The 20581-nt window shown below is 55.6% G+C and overlaps 1 protein-coding gene across 15 annotated transcripts in view; it reads left to right on the top strand.

Moving 5' to 3' along the window:
* Window positions 1-5827, top strand: part of TNS1 (tensin 1) — a 201537-nt gene extending 195710 nt beyond the window's left edge. For all 15 annotated transcript variants that reach the window (XM_078071304.1, XM_078071301.1, XM_078071302.1 and 12 more), the window contains one exon: window positions 1016-5827. In XM_078071304.1, the coding sequence (XP_077927430.1) occupies window positions 1016-1160 (145 nt within the window). In that variant the 3' untranslated portion in view covers window positions 1161-5827. The remainder of the gene's footprint in view (window positions 1-1015) is intronic.
* Window positions 5828-20581: the final 14754 nt, after the last annotated feature.

The following is a 20581-nucleotide window of genomic DNA, read 5'->3' as shown; positions in this document are numbered from 1 at the left end:
CCTGCAAAGAAGGTGCTGGGGCTTGTGCCGTGGACGCAGGCATCCCCTTCGCTTGGGCAGACCATTACCCCGGACCTCAGGCCCTAGCTGCCCCCAGCCCCTGAAACAAAGTTGGGGAGAGCCAAGCTGTAGGAAGTCCTGTGCATGTGCATGCGTGTGTGTGTGTGTGTGTGTGTGTGTGTGTGTGTGTACACATGCGTGCGGGTGGTGGCGAGCAGCACCCAGCTTTGCTAATTTCAGCTGTTGTGGTCCAGTCCTGGGGAGAGGGGTTTCCATCGGAATCTCCAGCTGTCCCGATTTCCCCATCTCGCTCTAATTAGCAACGTGCCGACTGGGAGGGGACCTGGGCTCACATTCTGTTCTCTGCTCATATTTTTAACTCTGTTTTGCACAGAGAATTCCAGGTCACTCTGGTGCAGGGAGTGGGGGTGGGGAGGAACAGGTGTGGGGTCCCCCATCCGCTCCCATTCTCTGGAGCCCGGGAGAAGAGTGTGTGTGTGGGGGGGCGCAGTGACCCCTTGTCCTTGTCTCCCTGATCCTCCCCTGGTGTCTGAGGAGGCCAAGCGCTTTGACAGGCAGACGGCATTTTCTTCATGCGCTTCTGTGTTGTGCGCAAGAACTGTCGGGGAGGGGTGGGGCTGGGAAGGACCAAGAGAAGCCAGCCTAGGAATGTCCCCATTTTATTTTCGGTCTCCTCCCCACCTCTTGCTGTCCAGTCTCCTCATTTGCCTCCAGCCCCTCCTCCGGCTGCTCCTCAGAGGGGAATGGCTGCCTGCCCTGAAGCCAGGGACACTCTCATCTCCAGGCCCTGGCTTTCTGGGGGCGGACGAGAGGGAGGATTCTCTCCTGCGCTCGGGACCCCCCATCCCCATGTGCAGGGAGAGGTGGGAAGACTGGGGAGAGGCTTTGAGCTGAGGATGAGCTTGCTCACATGGGCAGCCCTCCCAGGCCTGGGGTTCCCCCCCCGGCCCCCACCTTCCCCTCACGCCTGGCACCCCTCTCCTGCCCCCCGCAGGCTCTTCGGGTTTGTTGCCCGGAAGCAGGGCAGCACCACGGACAATGCCTGCCACCTCTTCGCTGAGCTTGACCCCAACCAGCCCGCCTCCGCCATTGTCAACTTCGTCTCCAAGGTCATGCTGAGTGCCGGCCAGAAGAGATGAACGCCACCCCTAGCCCAGGGCCAGGGCAGTGGGGGGGGATGGGGCGAGTGGGGAGGGACCCATGAATCCTGACCACCCTTGAATCCAGAAGGAGGACTTTGGGCCAATTTTGGAGAAGGAGAGAAGAAAGTGCAACGTGGGGAGGGGGAAGTGAATTGCAGAGGGGAAAGGGGAAGAGAGAGAGAGAGAGAAAGAAAAAGATGGAGGAGAATAACTTGGATTCCCCTGGGTAGATGGATACTGTGGAGCCCTGAAAGCCTCCACCGCTCACCAGGTCCACCTAATTCCCCCTTCCCCCCTCCGAGAGGATGGGGCTCCTCAGAGGAGACAGACCAACTCCTTGGGGATCTGTCATTTGGGAGTAAATGGAAAAGCTCTGTCTCCCTAACCCGACTGCTTCGCAAGGAGAAATCAGATTGAGAGAATCCTTTTCTGGCTGCCTCTGGGGTAGATTGGCGAACCAAACACAGCCAGCATGGGACGTCACGTGGCCGAACTTTTGCCTTTGGAAGTATCTGAGACCTGAGGTACCTGAGGTCTCTGGACTCCGCCTCCGCTGTGCAGTCTGTGCGGGTGTATATATGGGGTGCGTAATAGGTCCACACCCCCATCCTCACTGACTTTCCTGTGCCTCTCAGCCAGGTATAACACCTGTCCTTGTCTGTGCCCCATGTGTTTGCGCACACACATGTGCATCCTGTCCAAAGAAGGCAATAGCAGGGGGTGCAGGGCAGCGGGGGGGGGGGACATAAGCCCTCTTCCCCAGGAGTACCCAAGATTCTGGGTCACAGACTGGGCCCCTGTGCCTGCATTCTAGCGGCCCCGGGCGCTGCCAGCCCTTCTCAAGAACGACCCCAGTGGGAGGGGGGCTGGCTGCCTGACGGCGGTACCCCCTGTTCTGCCTCAGCCGGGAGGCTGGAGTATTGGTTCCGGGAGGTGCAGACACGCATGCGCATCGTCTTGGGGCAGAGATCCGTCAGGAGGGGCGGCTGTGGGGCTGGCAGGATCGCGGGTGTGTGGCCCCGCAGTAGCCTGGGCAGGTGGCTCCCACCAGCTCCGAGCCCTCAGCCCGTTCTTGGGTTTTGTGCCCCAGACCAGCCTTTCCTCACATTTGCTTATCTGTTTGATGCCCTTGCGGCTGTGGGGGATTGAGCCTTCCTGCCCTGCCCTGCCCCGTCCTTCAGGGTCCCCGTGTTGGAGCTTGTCCTGCCGAACCTGCTTTCAAAAGCCCTGCCCAGCAAGCCCCAGGGAAGACACCCGAAGGCCTCGTGCTCCCCTCTGCGGGTGTTTTGGGGTCTGACTTTTACGGGGCTGTCCAGGATGTCCTTAGCAGAGCTCTTGTTGCTGCTGCCTGTGCATCCCACATGGCCTACCTACCATGCCAAAGCCTTGCTGTTCCCCCTCCTGCCTTGGTTTCCCCGGCAGAGCCAAGCTGCCCGTGGAACAGAGGGGCCAAGGCATGCATTTAGGTCAGAGGGCCGAGAATCCATCTGGGCAGTTGGGGAAACCCCCAGACCACCACCCAAGGACTCTAAGCCAGAATGGAAAATTTACCAGGACTCCATTCTTGAGTGGCTTCTTAAGCCCAGGGGGTCCCCTAGAGAGAGGCATTGTACTGATATATAAATATATATAATATATATGTGAGACATACTGACAGAATCTGTAAGCTAATAAAATATAAGAAAAGGTTAAAAAAAAAAGAATAGGTAAATTGACAAGAAGTATTTATTGTTTTCCCATATTGCTTTATCGCCTCCCCGGGCATAAACCAGTTCCCATCCCTTTTTTTATGTCTAAGTGAAGTCTGAAACGTAGGGGCCCTTTATCCTTGGAGCGGGCAGTGGGGAGGCGATGTGCCTGCTCCATTCCCATGGCCCCCTTATTTTCTGGTAAGCCTGGGGCTCAGCAGTCAGCTCCCAGGGATGAGGGGGAGCTGCCCCCTCACTGTGGGCCTGAGCAAGTGTGTGAGCCTGTGGGGGACAAGGGTGTGTGTGGCCGATGTGGGTGATGTGTGTGTCTTTTGCATTTTTTTCTCCTCCAAGAAGCTGTATCTGTGTGGACATTCTGTTTCAGGGAGTTGGAAAGGAGAATGTCTGAAGGTGGGAAGCAGGCCCCCGCTTCCTAAAGGTTGCAACCTTGTACTTGGTGACCGAGGTTCCTCCAAAGTGCTCTTCCTTCTGAGGCGTTCAAGCCAGATACCCAGATATCCCCCCCCATTCCCACCCACCCCAACTCTCTCCCCAGATAGGAGGTATTTCCTGCCCACTTCCTTTGTAAATATCTTAAATCTCCCGCTGGATGTGGCCCCAGGGTCTCGCCCCTCCTGGTCTGGATGTCCTCTCCTCACTTCGGGCCAGGCGGAGCGGCAGACCCTTTGGCAGCCAGCCCTGGGCCTTCCACATGCTTTCCCACCGCCTCCCCCCGCCCCAGCAGCCCCCACCTCCCGGGCATGGCCAGCCTGCCCCACTCGGGCCTGAGCCGAGTGTGACCCTGGGAAGGACCGGGGCATCCTGGGAAGCTGATCAGCTCAATCCTCACTCCCTTGCATCCCTCTGGAAGGAGTGGGTTTCCGGAAGAATGCTAGGGAAGGGTACCCCAGTCTCCAAGTGGCCCCACCTTTGGGTCAGACACTGGTTGGGAGGACACTGTGGCCCTCCCATGTCTCACAGGTTAGGTCTGTGCACCCCAGCATGCACACACACACACACACACACACGCACACACACACACACGCACACACACGCACACACACACACACACAGCACCGCAGTATATTCTTGCCAAAGATTTCCTTTAAGAGAAAGCACTTTTAATCATTATTGTTATTATTGTGTAAATGTCTAGCCTTTTCTCTCCTCCCTCCCCCTCACCCCTGTTTGCTGTTACTGTTGAATCTGTCTGTCAGCCAGGAGAGTGCTGTCTGGTCTTGCAAACGGGCTGGCAGGGCCAGGGTCCGGGGGAAGTTGGCAAGGAGGAGTGGGAGAGGCAGGGTCAGGTTGCAGAGCAGGGGTGCAGATGCCAGGCGGGCTTATGGCCCCCCGCGCTCCAGCCAGGCATCTGAGGCCGGCCCAGGGCCTCCCTGGGGCAGGCCCGCGTGGTGTCTGGAGGGAAGAGGGCAGGGACATGACATGTGTCTGGCTCTGGGAGAGGTCCAGCGAGGTGCAGGTGGCCCCACGCCGGTGGACCAGGAGGAGAGGGCAGGGCATGGGAACAATGGAGAGGTGACCCCAGAGGGGAAAGAGGAAGGAAGGGAGCTGTCTGGTCCAGCTCCAGGGGTGCCTGGAACGCCCCTGCCCTGCAGTCTTGGCGTCCTGGCCCCCTCATCCAGCCAGCTATCTGAGGGCCACATACACTGTGACCGAGGTTCGGGATGGGACTTTGACCCCCATCTTCATCGGAGTCTCTCCCCAGCAGCTCTGAAAACTCATGGACTCCTTCTCCCTTGGGCTTCGAGGAATCCCTCGGTGTATCAGAGACTGGCAGGATAGGGCTGGTGGGGCCTGGTGGCCGTAAGAGGCGGCAACCAGGGGCACAAGTGTGAGCCTTACAAAGGTGCTCTCAGGAGAGGGAGGAAGGGGACGCCGATGCGCCCGGGCCCAGGTCGGACAGGCTCTTCCCGCCATGCAGGGCGTGTGGAGGTGTCTGGAAGCAGAACATCTGTGCTGGACACTTGCCCACCATCCCTGCCTCCCGAGTCTTCCCTCCTTCTTTGAACTTCTCAACTTCAGGCCCTGGGGAGCCCAAGTGGGTCCATACCCTATCCAGGGGCTGCCTCCCGCCCCTACATCTCCCCACGCTCAGGGTCCTTGGAGAGGTTGGGGGCAGAGTCCCAGAGCCATTCCTCACCCAGGCCCAGGCCCCAGGATCCAGAAACCGGAGCTCCTGGCCAGTGTAACGCAGGACATAGGCGTGCGTGTGCACGCGAGTACAGGAGTCTGTGTGTGCATATTTTGCTGATCTCTTTAGGAAACGTGGGGTTAGGGCCAAAGGTAGTGGGTGGGCAATGGGACGCCCAGTTCGATATCACCCAGCAGTGAAAGGAATCAGGAGGGCCCCTGATGGGAGGAATCGCAGTATTGTCAATGGGGAGGACTGGCTCCACTGGGTGGGGCTCTGGCAGATCGGCTCCTTCCTGATTTCTCTGTCCTCGGATGACCAGACTGTTGGAGGACTTTTGTGTATGTCCCACACCTGGGCTCTTCCCGGCAGTGAGGTCTTTGCAGACAGATGTCCCAAGTTTGGTTTCTAATCAGTGTTAAACAGGTTGAGGCTCTCCCGTGTGTCCATGTTTGGTTTGTGTGTGAGAGTGAGCACATCTGTGTGTGCATGCCGTGTTTCCCCATTTTCTCTCCTCCCTCTGACATGCCATTCAGAACAAATGTAAGAGATTCCTTGCCACCACCTCCCCGGCCCCCTGCAGGAGAGACAGAATAACCCAGCGTCCTCCCCATCCCCTGGCTGTGTATTTATATAGATGGAAATATCCTTTCTATTTTGTATCATCGTGCCTATACCCTCTGCCACCTTGTATAAACCCTGACCTGTGCAGCTTACCCGGATATGAATGTATCGTACCCTCATGCCGGCCCATTCCTGTACAGCTGCTTTCTGTCCTGGCGCCGCATTGTATGGCTTTATACATGATAAAGTGAAAGAAAAATCTCTGCCTTTCTCTAGCTGTGTTCTTTGGGAAGGGGTCTGCCGAGTCTCCGGTGAGCACAAAGGGGGCCCCTCCAGGCTCCGGATGTGCGGTGGGCTTGAGGGGTGCCTCTCGCACACAGCTCCCCCGTGATTCTCCCAGCGGCTTCCCCGCCGTCCAGGTCTTGGTTCTGATTGCCATGAGAGTTCCGTCTGGACTCTTAAAGCCAGGAGAGAAACTCAAACTGATTTAAAGGGAGGGGGTAAAGGACTGTATCGGCCCCCGTGAACAAGAGGTGAGGCCCCGTGGGATCCGGCAGCTCGAATGGTGGAACCGGGAATTGGTCTCCACCCCCCAGTTCCAGGCTGGCTTAATTTTCAGGCAGGCAGTGTCCCTGGGGTGGCACCAGACGCCCCAGCGTTTGGCCACGAGGTGCTCCCGGCTTGCATCCTCCCAGCCCGGCAGCCCTGTAGAGAGCTCTTTTTCCCCGGTATTTTAAGCAAATATTAAATGCTGGGGCAAGTGCTCTTAGGCGCTGATAGGCCCTGTTTGGGTCCTACGAGCAACTCGGAACCAACCCGTCTACGTGGAGCTGGTTCACGAGACGGCCTCTGGAGCTTTCTGGACCATGGAGGCCCCGCTTGGGTCCTACGAGCAACTCGGAACCAACCCGTCTACATGGAGCTGGTTCACGAGACGGCCTCTGGAGCTTTCTGGACCACGGAGACAGGTGCTGCATGCCTGCCACGGGCGAGGAATTGTCACGACTACTCTTTCCAACACACCCGGGAGGTAGGTGTCATTACATTGAAGTGACAGCGAAGGAAACCAAGTCTGCGGGAGGTCACCGAGCTTCTAAGGGGCAGAACTGGAGCTTGTCACCACCGGTGACAGCTCGCATCGAGCAACCCTGCTAAGTCCCAGAGACGGTGCGGAGCGTGTATGTGTGTTTTCTCACACGTGCGCGGGGACCGTCCTTGTCCTCATCTTACAGGGAAAGAAACGGAGCTTCAGAGATGTCGAGAGATTGCTCAAAATCACAAGGCTGGAAATTGGCCAAGCAGGCTGTGAACCCTAAAAGTCCATGCGTCTCTTAGTTCACACCCCTTCCTTTGCTTAGGGTTTTGTTTACGAGGGAAGGACAGACTCTGATGAGTGAGGGGCAGGCAGGAGCCCCACCTGATGGCATTGGTCAGACAGGGGGGTCCGGGGCTGGGCAGGCTGGCTGGCTTCCCACAGAGGGGACCGGGGCTCCAGGTGTGTGTGTGTAGGGGGTCACCCTCTGATGCCACCCAGCTGTGGGGTGACGTGGCTACCTTGGGCTGGGCCTGGGCCAGCGGAAGAGAGAGACAGATGAGACTGGCAGGCTGGGGCCTGCGGCTGGGCTCATGTGGCCTGGCTTTGAGGGGCCCCAACAGGGAGGCAGGGTGGAGGCCAGCTGCGCTCCCAGTGTGCCCTGAGGAGGAGGAAGGAGTGAGCGGGCTGCAGCCGGAGGGCTCTGGGGTAGGGACGTGAGTTCTCCTGACACCCCTTATTACACGGGAGACTCTCTTCATTTCTGAGGCAAGTGCGGTCCCTGCAGCGTCAGCCCATCGGCATCGCCCGGGAGCTTATCAGAAAGGCAGAGCCTCTGGCCCCACCCCAGACCTGCAGACCAGACCCTCAGGAGACCCCCCAGGAGACCCGCACACGCGCTGAAGCCTGAGCGGCCTGGCGGAGGATCGCCCGGCTGGGTCTCAAACCCAGGGCCTGACATGCGCCGCCTCCACCCCACCCGGACCGTGAGGACCGTGACCGCTCTTGTCTGGGCCTCCGCGGGACACCAGGGGTCCTAGGCTTCCCCTCGCGGCCGGGCCTGCTGGCGGGATCCCGCTGGCGGGATCCCGCAGTCTCTGCGGCCGGGGGCTGGCGAGAGCTAGGCGGGGGCGAGGCCTGGCGCTGCTGCTCACTCTCTGGTTGTGGAGGGTGTTTGGGGTGTGGGCCGAGGCCGAAACAGCATCAGGAGGGCAGGAGGGACAGAGGGATGGGGTTGGGGCCGAAGACAAGTTGTCTCTCACTTGGTGTCTCAAACTTGGCTGAAAAGTACTGAAGCCTGGGCGGGTCACACCCTGAGGTTCTGGGTGAATCTAAGGTCCAGGGGGGACGCTGGAACTTTTCATCTCTCTCCTGGGGACTCTATGGACAACTCATGGCCAGAACCACTGTGGAAGACTGTTATGCACGTGGAATCCTCTGTGGCAGGTGTGTGTGCCCACACACAGACGCACACGCCTTGGGGAACGGTCTGGAGGAGGGGCAGGGGAGGAAGAAGTCCCCTCTGGATTGGCTTGGGCATCCCCATGGCCCCCTTCCCCATGTGCCCCCTCAGGAGCTGAGCCTAGTGTCCCTCCTTCTGCATCTGGGGGGGTCCTAGCTCTGACCCGCCTGAGCCAGGGCTCTTTGAGGAAGGAGAAGCTGTCTTTGTCCCCCTGGGGCCATGCCCAGGCCTTCTAGATGTCGGTGGAAGGGTAGGGTCTGGGAAATCCAGCTCCAGCAGCTCTGAAATTTCTCCTCTTGGGCATTAAATTCTGCCTTCCTCTTTTAGACACCTGGATTTTCCTCATTCACTGGTGAAGACGACTAATGATTAGTCTCAGCAGTTTGTAAGCAAGTCAAATTATGGAAAGGATACAGCTGGTTCTAAACAGTGGACGGCAGGTGGAGGATCAAATGCACCTGTGTGCATGCGGGGACACACACACACACACACACACACACACACACACACACACACACACACACGAGACCTAGCCAAATGCACCTGTGTGCATGCGGGGACACACACACACACACACACACACACACACACACACACGAGACCTAGCCAAATGCACCTGTGTGCATGCGGGGACACACACACACACACACACACACACACACGAGACCTAGCCAAATGCACCTGTGTGCATGCGGGGACACACACACACACACACACACACACACACGAGACCTAGCCAAATGCACCTGTGTGCATGCGGGGACACACACACACACACACACACACGCGCACACACACACACACACACACACACACACACGAGACCTAGCCCATCTGGCTGTACTGTGTCTCCACGGAAGCATGTCCTTTGCTCCCCCCTTGCGGCCGACATCCTGGTGGGGAGACTCAGTCCCAGGGGCGTCAAGCTGGCAATGGGGCAGGGCGGCTCCCACAGCGAGCTGACCCCCGGCTGCGCTCATTAGCAGAGTGGCACAATCAGAGGCGAGGGAGAGCACCCGCCCCTGGAGTTCTGCTGGTCAGGCCCGGGGCCTGGGGCACAGTGGACGCAGGACGTGGGCAGGTGGGAGTCGGGGGGCAAGGGCCGGTGGGCTGCAGCACGAGGAGCCTAAGCACTGGGACAGCTCTGCTTGGAGACGCGGAGGCGTGGCGAGGCTGCGATGCTGGCTATGCCGTGTCCTGTGGCCTTCCGTGGACAAGGGAGCCCACACTCTCTGGGCGCCACACCATCCTCGGCGAGCGCTGCGGGGAGCCCCGAGTGGAGAGGAGCTACTGGAAGGTGTGCTCTGGGACCAGTGAGCCCCTGTCCCTGCAGATGCTGGAGTGAGGACTGCCTCCATCCCGGGGGTGGCTGCAGGCACAGCCTAGGAAAGGCCCCCCTTCCAGCCTGAGCCGGGACCAGAGATGAGCCTCGTCAGCTGTGACCTGCCTTGGGAGCGCTGGCCTCTGACCCAGGCACAGCTGGTTTGGCTCTGGCTTTGCTAGGGCCTCAGGAAAGCTTTATCCTTCCTGGGCCTTAATTTCCTCATCTGGAAAATGGGAGAACGCTGACCCCAGAGGCGGGGTGTGCAGATGGACCGCAGTGTACTGCTGGGCTCTGGGGCCTTAAGGAATATGCACCCCCGTCCTCTTCTTGTGCCTCTTGCCTCCTCCCCACCATTTCTCAGGCCTCTGGGGGGACTTGGCAGCAGAACAGACTTGTAGCTGAAAGCCTCCCTAACGATATTGATCTAGCCGGCTCCTGACTCCAGACCACACGCTTGGGGTGGGGGTGGTACAGCCGCCTCTGTGGCTCCAGCTTTTATGGGGTTTAAAGATCATCTCTGGCCTTCGAGACAGGATGTCTAGATTCTGGACCCCTCCTCTCAGCCCCTTCCTGTTCCCTGACTTCCGGGTTGGTCCTGGGAAACCAGGGGGCGCCCATAAGTTCACAGGCTCCTTGCCTCCCCTCAGCCTCCTATCCTGCATGAGCAGGACCTGAGCTGGAGCACCACCGCCCCGTCCTCACGGGACTCAGGCTGGTTGGGGACATCAGGAGCAGAGGCTGTGTGGGCCAGGGGTCCTGGAGGAGGGCAGGAGACCACCAGGGAGAGACGGAGGAAAACCTCAGAGACGTGGTGCTCTAGAGCTGGTGGAGAACTCGGGGCTCCCTGGCGGTAAGTCAATCAGCCGGTGAATTCACCTGAGATGTAGTGAGCACCTACTATGTGCAGGCATTGTACTAGGCACTGAGCGCTACTGGTGTGTTTGTTTCCCTTGCAGCATTCTGGGTCTAAAGACAGCACAGAAGGGAGAGTGGGGAAAACGTAAAGAAGCAGCCAATATGTAATTATGGTATGATAAGTGCCCTGGAGGACAGGCACGTCATACAGCAAGAGTTCGTAAATGGATCCCAATGGTCTGGGGAGAGCAGAGAAGGTGTCCCTTAGGAAGTGACTCTTTCCAAATGTTAGAGTCCACAGAGTGAACAGGAGTTGATTGGGTAAAAAGGAGAGAAAAGGTATTTCAGGCAGAGGGAACAGCACGTGCCAAGGTCCAGGGACAGGAGGGGCATAGCCTGCTTGAACCTCAGGTGCCTCCCCGGGGTGGCGTATTTTACAGTGTTAATTTCACATTCAATTGCAGGCCAGAGAGAAAAGAGGCTAATGCAGAGGCTGTGGGGTCAGGGTTAAAATGCTGTGTCATTCCTATTAGCTGTATGACCCTGAGCACGTTGTTTGACCTTGCTATGCTTCTGTTTCCACCTCTGGCAATGTGGGATGGTAATGGTGGTCTCTGACTCAGGGGGTTGTTGTAGCAATTGAGAGTCTCTATCTGTACAAACATTTTGGGGCAGCACTTTTAGTAAATGCTTGATAAATGTCAGCTATGTTTATTATCTACTTATTTGATCCCCCCCCCAACTAGACTATTAAGTCCTTAAGAGCAAGGACCCAGGTCTGTACCTGAAGCCCCAGCACAGTGTCCGGCATGTGCGAGGCCCTCTATCAATGTTTGTAGAAGGAGTGAGTTAACCGCAAGGTCATTGTCGCCAGAGGGAGCTGGTGGGGGCTGGGGGAAGTCAGGAGGTTGGACTAGAGACGATGGGTGAGTTTGGCAGGCGCCTTTGGTCATGTGAAGGGCTTGGTGTTTGTCGTAAGAGCAGTGGATGTTTTTGAAAAGTCTTAATCAAGGGAGTGGTGGGGACAGATTAGCCTTTGGCAAAGATGCCTGGGCTGTTTCAACATCTGTTGCAGCCCAGCTATATGTTAGATGATGCGATGTTAGATGTTAGAGGTCATCTCATTTATTTATAAAATGACCCCGGGAAATAGGTAACACAGCTAGGGAAACTAAAGCTTGGAAGATTCAGTAGTTTGCCTGAGATCTCATAGCTGGAAAGTACTAGAGAAATAGGACTTCAGATCTCCTAGCTCTGCATCATTTAGGATGTTGACTCAGCTTCTATAGCAGATTCCAAATTACCGAACACTTAAATGTGAGAGGTACCTAGTTGCTTTCTCTCTCATGAAAAGTCTCTAGCTCATATCAGAGCTCTACTTATGAAGTTGTTTAGGAACTCAGTTTTGTCGTTCAGCCATCCTCAATATGGGGCCAAAAAGCTTGATCCAGCTCCTGCCATTGCAACTGCATTCCAGTTGATGGAAAACAGAGAAAGGGGAAGGAAAGATCATGCCCTTCTCTTTAAGGACATGATATACTGCTTACATTTTATACATTGTTTCTGCTCAGATGGCAAGGACCCAAACTATCACATGGCCTCAACTAGCTGCTGGGAGGTGTTACTTTTTTATGCTGTGCAGCCAACAGCCCGGCCATACTTCTGGGGACGTATTACTAAAGGAAGAGAGTGGGTATTGGGAGCCACTGTTAGTTTCTGACTCAACTCACGCTCCTGCACCAGTGGGAGGGAGAGCCCCTCTGCGGCTCCTGGGGCAGGAGGTGAGGGCCTGCGCCGTGCTTCCTTCTGGGGCCACACTCAGAGCATGCTCAGTAGGTCTAAGACATGGAAGAGCTTCAGAACTGACCCAACACAGGGGCGATGGAAGGCCAGTTGAGAAGGACCAGGCCCAGCGACAGTACACTGAGTTGAGAAGCATTGGTTTGAGCAGAAGTTGAAGAGTCTGGAGGTGGACATGTTGAGGGAAGCAGCCGTGGGGCTTCCGGTGGAAATGCTCACGGGGCACTTAGAAGTGAGGGGTCAAGATCCTGGAGTTAGTGACGCCACGTGGTGTAGCTGCACAGCTCAGTGGTCACCCTCTTTCACGGGAAGGACCTGGCCCCCAGGGGTGACCCCCAGCAGCCATGTCTGTGCCTTGGGGTATCCTGACCACTTCCTCCCCGTGATACAGCAGGCTGGTCCAGGGGCCAGGATCCGATTCAAGGTGGGGTCTGGGGTGGGCGGGTGGCTGTAGGAATGTCTCATCATTTCCTCCAGAGAGGTGACAGGACACAGGGGAAGGATGGTCCTGTGTCTCAGTATAGAGGACAAGGACCAGTGCAATGGTCCCTGTGCTTCAGGTGTGGTCCACAAACTGCAGAGAGTGGCCTAACCAGGGCCACGCAGCCCAGACGAGGCCTCGGCACTACCTACAGTTCAGGCCCCCGGCCCGCTGAAATTCCTCACTACTTCCGTTGAGAGGGTTGGGTGATGGAGAAAATGAGTTGAATCACAGAAGGATTGTTGTGCATCTGTGGGTGGAGACTCATCCCCATCTAAAGGCATCGCAGAGAGAGGAGGGTCGTGAATGGGACCGGGGCACATGGGGGTGTAGGGAGGAGGTGGAGGAAGAGGGTCTTGTGAAGAAGACTGGAGGTCTCAGAATGGGAGGAAGAGCTCGTGTCTCCATAGAAAAGGGGAGTTTCGAGGAAGAAATGGGCAATGGACAGACAGTCCAGCCGCCCCCCCTTGAGGATCACGTCGAATGAGCCCTGGGAGAAGGTCACTGAAGTGACCATGAGGAGGTCATCCTGGCTTCCTCCTCCGGGGAGAGACAGCAAAGGGTGGGGGCTCGGGGTTGAGGAAGTGGCTTAGCACAGTGTCTGGCTCCGAACGGCTCATGGTATTTCTAGAACTGGCGACTCCGTGAGTGAACAGGAGGTGGAGAGAGACAGCAGGTGTGGACATCCTTTCAAGAACCCAGACTTCTCCCCACCGCGATTCACTTCTCTTCCCGAGCGTTGCTCTCTGCTTTCAGGTGCTCAGCCTGCATTCAGGGTGATTTGTCCTGGAAATCGGAAGCCCCCTGGGGGTGGCCCTGCCGAAGGAGCCGCCTTCTGATACCTCACCTCGATCTTGCTTGCTGCGGTATCGGTATCGGCAGGTGTCAGCTGGGGAGGGAGAAGCCTTCTCTGAATGAAGCTCCTTCAGATCACTAGAACCGCGGGACTCTATCCCAAGTGGGGAGATAAGGGAGGTGAAGATCAGGTGAGAGCCGGCCGCCTTTGTGTGGGCCTGGTGTGACATTACAGCCCTCTCCCTGCCCTTCCTCGGCCGGACGTCCTGCTCCCGGGGCGCTGATAACCCAAGCCCTGGATTGGTGTTGAGGAGGCCGGGTCCGTGCTCCAGGCAGACGCCAGAGGGGGGTGTCTGGGCCCTGCAGGGCCAGCCCAGCGGAGGAGGCCCAGGGAAGACATTCAGCTCAAGGTTCCTCCCTCCCCTCTGCCTTTTTCGCTCTTCCTCGCCTCCCCTACCTCTTCCTAGCTGCTCTTTCCTGCTTCCTTCCCTGGGTCCTGTCCTCTCATGTCCCATCTCATTGTTACTTCTCTGTCCCCCAGGCCGCCTCCCTCCCCCCCCTCCCCCCCCCCCACCATGGGGTCACCTGTAGACAGGCTGCAGGTCCTGGCTGTGGTCCTTCAGGGTGGATGGACCAGGGACCTCAGGGAACAGGAGGGGCCTAGGCATGGGGGGGTGTTGAGGGAGGGCTTTGGAAGTCCAGATGGGGCTGCAATTCTGGTATCTGAGCGTTTCTCCTCGTGCCTTAAGGCCGCACCACCTCAGCCAGCTTCCCAGTGCCGTCCCGGGCCTAAGGCTCCCTCCAGTGGCCGACAGGGGGCACAGCGGGCACTCCCGGACAAGGTCTCAAGGGGCCCCAGGCTGAGCCAACTTCCAAGGGCCCCGAGAGAGAGACCCATCTACTGAGAGCTGGAAGGGGAGAGTAGTTGGGCACTTCGAGGCAGGCTGTTTATTAAAAGCCCCAGGGAAGTGGCGGGGACAGAGACCTGGAGGCCCCTGTTCCCATCATCGGTCATCCTTCCTGGCAGACTGGAGCTGGTCCAGAGCCCCTCCATGACCTGCCTGTGGGCAGGGCCGGAGACCCTGCAGGTGGCCAGTGGTAGCAGGAGCCACTGAGGCCCTGACCGAAGGGGGTGGCTCTGTGCAGCGGCATTGGACTAGCAGCCAAGAGATTTGGGTAGACTGGGGGCTGGCCAAGAGACTTGCCCTCTCAAAACCTCCGTGTCCTCATCTCTAACTGGGGCCTCTGGGCCAGACGATGTGTCTGGGTGCTTCTTGCAGCCCTGCATGACCTGGCCCCATGTTCTGACTCCCTGGGTCCACAAGGCCCGTCTGCCCACCCCTGCAGCCGGCCTATGTTCTCCCTCCTCTCTCGGCGGGGCGGGCGAGTGTCTCTCTGGGCGAGCAATGCAGAGTGGGCTTGCACTTGCCCTTTGGAGCGACTCTACACTGTAGATTCTGTTCTGCTCACCCTGTGCCTCCACCCTCTGTGGGAGCATGTTTCTGCAGGGTCCGGCCCCACAGTGGCTTCCCGTTCCCAGGGCCCGGGGTCTAGGAACCAGGAATGCAAGCATCTGCTTTCCCTGGACTTGGTCATTTACTTCCCTCCTCTTCAAGGTTGGTGACCCCCGTGAGAGTGAGCGTGAACATCCACGTTTCTCTCGAGGACTCCCAGGCCACCGAGCTCACCGAACTGCCCCAGGTCCTTATGAAAGAAGCCGAATCTGACAAAAAATGAAAATAAATAAGTGAATAGGCCTCTTTTCCCCCCAAAAGGAGTGATGGTGGGCGCCTCTGCAGAGGCAGGACTGAAGACCTGGTACCCCAGCTGAAACGCAGATGAGATGTTTTCATCAGCCTGCTTGTGGAACATGGAGGTGGAGCACGTGTTGGGGGAGTCCCTCCAGGCACTCTGCTACTTCCTAGCCCCCGATTCCGGGCCAGTCATTTCACCTCTCTGTGCCTCAGTTTCCTTGTCTGTAACACAGGGCAGTCCTGACAAAGTTATGTAAATATTCGTAAGTCCTTTATGCAGGGTGTCTAGCTTGGACTAGTGGGAGGGCCGTCACATTTATTGACTGCCTGCGATGTGTGAGGGACACAGGATCTCATTTACCATGAACTCAACAAGGTGGTAATTATCACCCCCATTTCATAGATGAACAAACCAAGGCTCAGAGAAATAACAATTCAATTAAGAGCCCATCTAACGATTCGAACTCACATCTGTCTGCTTCCAAAGACTCATCTGGGAAGGTACAGATGGAGTGGAGGCAGGAGCCTGCTGAGGGCAGGCTCCTGAGAAGGCAGAAGTCCTTGTGAGACCAGAGAAGAGCCAGACAGGTGGGAGGGAAGAAGGCAGCCAGGGACAGGCCTTAGGGAGAGGAGGACTTGGGGCTCATGAGATCTGGTGACTGCTCATCACACTGTGCCCTTTGTGAGCAGGACAGCTGGGCTCAGAGAGGGGAAGGGACTTTCCATAGGTCACTTGGCCTCGTGGAGCTTGGCTGGTCCAAAGATTCAGGGATCAAGAGTCCTAGGACGGTCACCAGGAGGCTGAGAAGGCCAGCTGTTGTCTGTGGGATGCTCCTGGGGAGACTCCGGGGCCCGGCCACGGGCAGCACCGGAAAAGGGCCGCAGTGACACGGTGGCCGAGGGTGGTGGTGAGAAGCCTGAGGGTCGACATGAGGCCAGAGCTGGGAGAGCCCCGAGACCGCACTGGAGGGGCCACCTCCCCTGCCTCTGGAGGAGCTGGGGATGCTCTGGGGCTTAATAGGAGAGAACCTCCGGAATGCAGGCAAGGAAGGAGAGAAAAGCCACAGAGAGGCCGCTTCTGGCCAAAGACATCATGCTTAGAGTCTGAGTCTGCTGGACATCCAGCTGTGGCCACGAGCCCAGTCACCTGGCCCAGAATCCCCTCCCTCCTTTAGAAGAGGCAAGTGGCCATGCTGCCTCATTCCTACCTCCCCGCACGGTCCCGGGAAAGGGGTGGCTTTAGGAAAGAAGGCTGTAGAGGCATTGGAGAGGGGATGTCGCCCCCTTGTGGCCAAGCGGTGGTACTACGAAGCCAAGGCTGGATGACCAGAGAGGGAGGGCCCCACGCAGCCAGCCACAGGTCGCCGCAGTTGAAACACTTTTGAGTTCCTCCTGGGCACCGGGCTCCCTTTGTGAGAGACGTCCCGGAGCCGGGTGCGTGCGAGACGCTGGCGGCTTTCAGGCTTCATTGCCGGGAGCCGTTTTCTCGGGAGGATCTTCGGGGCTCTAAGGGTCCCAGGCACCTTACCATAGCAGCCTTGGGAAGGCGTGTGCTGAGCTCTCCGCATGAGCCGGGCCCTGTGCGGGGCACTGAGGACCCAGAGATGGACAGGACGAGGACGTGGACCAGGCCCTCCACCATCCATGCGGGACCCAGGCGAGAGGCCAGCGGACCATCACGCAGCCATCTCCGGGTTGGAGGGACAGCGCATTAGGGGCATAGCCGCTTCTCCTGCACAGGGGTTTCTGTAGTACCCTGGCCTGTCTCCTCACCCCGCTCCGGTCGAGGAGTTTGGGAGGAGAAATGGAGCTCATTCTACTTCTCTCTGCCCCCTCAGAACCAGCATGCTCCAGAACGTTTGCATTCTAGTCTCCTCTGCCACGAGGCCGGGGGCCTGTCCTGTGCAGGGGCCCTGGGGTTGTCCCGAGCCGCTCATCTCTGTATGGGAGGCTCTCGCTTTGAGTGACGTAGGAGCAAGTATGGGGCCCCTGCTCTAACGTTCTCCCATCAGCTATACAAGTAACATTAAAAAAAAAAAAAGATTTTATTTATTTATTTGACGGAGAGAGACACAGCGAGAGAGGGAACACAAGCAGGGGGAGTGGGAGAGGGAGAAGCAGGCTTCCCGCCGATCAGGGAGCCTGATGCGGGGCTCGATCCCAGGACTCTGGGATCATGACCTGAGCCGAAGGCAGACGCTTAACCGGCTGAGCCACCCAGGCGTCCCTATCAGTAACATTTTGATCTTCATCTTCCCCACTTTGGGTCAGTCAGTCGTTTCTGAATTCAGGTGTGGAAAGAGGATGTTTATTGCTTCTCCAAATCCCTAGAGCAGTGGTTCCCCACCAGGGGGGTTTTGCCTGCCCAGGTGACATTTGTCACAACGGAGGGTGGAATCCTCCTGGTATCTAGTGGGTAGAGGCCAGGGACGCTAAAAAAAAAAAAAAGTCCTAAAATACTCAAGACAGACCCTCAGAACACAAATCATTCAACCCAAATGTCTGTAGTGCGGGAGTTGATAAACCTGGACCTAAAGAATAGGGTGTTAGGAGAAATTACAGGACAGGTGCCCAATTCAGCCTTGTGGGGAAAGGTTGTGTGAAGTGGGAGTTCAAAGAAGGCTCCTGGAAGGAGGTAATATCTGACTTGGGTTTGGAATATAAGTTGGCGGTTTCCATGCAGACGAGGTGTGTCAAAATCAGACATGTGGAAGAATATCTGGGCAAAGGGAACAGAGTGTGCGAATGCATGAGGCAGAGAGGCCGTGGTACATCTGTACGGGGCATGAGCACATGGTGCATGAGGGGCTGCACGGAAACGGGAAGATTAGGCTGTGGAGGTGGGTCGGGCCGAGCATGGAAGGCCTTGCACACCTTGCTATGGAGTATGTTTTTATAAAGTATAAAAAAGCCACAAAATGCATTCACAAAAGTGTACAAAACACAAATGTATATAAATGTGGAGCTCAATTAATTACCAATCATATGTTGGTGTTTCCACCTTTGGCTACTGTAAGTAAAGCTCTATAAGCATTTTTGTACTTGTCTCTTGGGGTTCATTCTTTTGTTTTTAGAAATTATTTTTAAAATTTAAATTCAGTCAATTAGCATATAATGTATTATTGGTTTCAGAGGTAGAGATCAGTGATTCATCAGTCTTATATAACAGCCAGTGCTCATTACATCACGTGCCCTTCTTAATGTCCACCCCCCAATTCCCCATCCCCCAACCCCCCTCTCCTCCATAACCCTCAGTTTGTTTCCTATAGCTGAGTCTCTTATGTTTTGTCTCCCTCTCTGATTTCATCTTGTTTTCTTTTTTCCTTTCTTCCCCTACGATCCTCTGTTTTATTTCTTAAATTCCACATATGAGTGAAATCATATGGTATTTGTCTTTCTTTGATTGACTTATTTCGCTTAGCATAAAACCCTCTAGTTCTATCCACGTCATTGCAAATGGCAAGATTTCATTTTTTTGATGGCTGTGTAATATTCCATTGTAGACAGATACCACATCTTCTTTATCCATTCATCTATCAATGGACATCTGGGCTTTTCCCATAGTTTGGCTATTGTGGACATTGCTGTTATAAACACTGGGGTGCACGTGCCCCTTCGGATCCCTACATTTGTATCTTTGGAGCAAATATCTTGGGGTTCATTCTTATGAGTCTCTTTTTGGGCATAAACCTAGTATTAGAATGGCAGGGTCATGGGGTATGCATATGTTCAACTTCAGTGGATATCATCAAATAATTTTCCGAAGTTCTCGTAAGAATCTACCCTCCTACAATAGTGCCAGAGACTTGCCATTGCTCTCCATCCTCACCAACAGTTCCTATGGACACCTTCTTGACAGTTAGCTCTCCTGAAATGTGTGTAATGGCAGGAAATTCATTGTGTTTTTTTTAAATAAGGTTTATTAATATATAATTTGTATATAACAAAATTTACCATTGTAGGTCTACAGATCTATGAATTTTCATTAACCAATACATTTTTGTAATAAAAATACATAGTATTTTCAGCACCACCCCACCACCCTCCAAAGGTCCCTCTTCCTCTTTACTGTCAATCCCTTCTGTTACCCCAGTACCTGGCAAGTACGGATCTATTTTCTGTCTTTATAGTTTTGCCTCTTCCAGAATGCTATGTAAATGGAATCTTAAAGTAAGTGGCCTTTTGAGTTTGGCTACTTTCACTTAGCAATATGTTTTTGAGATTCATCCAACTTATTGCCTGGATGAACAGATGGGTAATTTCAAAAGTGAGGTAGAAACTGTAGGAAAAAATAAAATAGAAAGGCTCAAAATAGAAGACGCAGTAGCAGAAATGAAGAAAGCTTTCGATGGGCTCGCTCTCTTTCTTTCTGTAGCACCATATTCAGCATGAATGGTTGGCTAATACGGGGAGTAACACGAATGAGGAAGGATGTGATCGGTTCCTTGGTTGTGTGTGTGTCTCCGGGGAGTAACACGAACGAGGAAGGATGTGATCGGTTCCTTGGTTGTGTGTGTCTCGGGGGAGTAACACGAATGAGGAAGGATGTGATCGGTTCCTTGGTTGTGTGTGTCTCGGGGGAGTAACACGAATGAGGAAGGATGTGATCCGTTCCTTGGTTGTGTGTGTCTCTTAGAACACGGTTTCCTATTGTCTGGGTTCAAAGCAACTTCTGGTTCACATGGAAGGCGCGGCCTCCCAGGGTTGTCAGGGCCCGGCTTACCCAGTCGTATACACATCGTGCTCGCCTTGTACTCACTTTGAATCCTGCTGAATTCCAGCGCAGAGCGCAGTCACTGGATTCTGGGCTCACTGGGTGTTGCCAACGGCTGTGTGTGTCTGGGTAGCAAAGACTAGTGGACAAGCTTTTTGCTGCATCTTTTCTGCTCATGGGCATTCTCTATAGGCCCATTGGACTTGACTTACAAAACACGAGTTCAAAGGCAAACCCATCAAGAATTCATGACCTTGAGAGCAGAACGTGAGAAGGAGCCTGGGGCCCTGCCCAACGGCAGGGTTCACACACCCTCGAAGCTGACCCGGGAGCCCCACCCCACTCTTCCTTATCCCAGGCCCATTATCTAGACGGAACTTCACGTTTCTGATGCCCTTCAACAGATGAATGGATAAAGAAGATGTGGTCCATATATACAATGGAATATCACTCAGCCATCAGAAAGGATGAATACCCACCATTTGCATCGACATGGATGGAACTGGAGGGGATTATGTTAAGTGAAATAAGTCAAGCGGAGAAAGACCATTATCATATGGTTTCACTCATATGTGGGACATAAGGAATAGCACGGAGGACCATAGGGGAAGGGAGGGAAAACTGAAGGGGAAGAAATCAGAGAGGGACACAAACCATGAGAGACTATGGACCCCGGGAAACAAACTGAGGGTTTCAGAGGGGAGGGGAGTGGGGGGATGGGGTAACGGGGTGATGGGTATTGAGGAGGGCACATGATGTGATGAGCACTGGGTGTTATATGCAACTAATGAATCATGAA

The sequence above is a fragment of the Halichoerus grypus genome, chromosome 4 (genome assembly GCF_964656455.1).
Source record: "Halichoerus grypus chromosome 4, mHalGry1.hap1.1, whole genome shotgun sequence".
NCBI classification, from domain to species: Eukaryota; Metazoa; Chordata; class Mammalia; order Carnivora; family Phocidae; genus Halichoerus; species Halichoerus grypus.
Note: the sequence above shows the minus strand (reverse complement) of the source record. Positions and strands in the feature narration are given on the sequence as shown.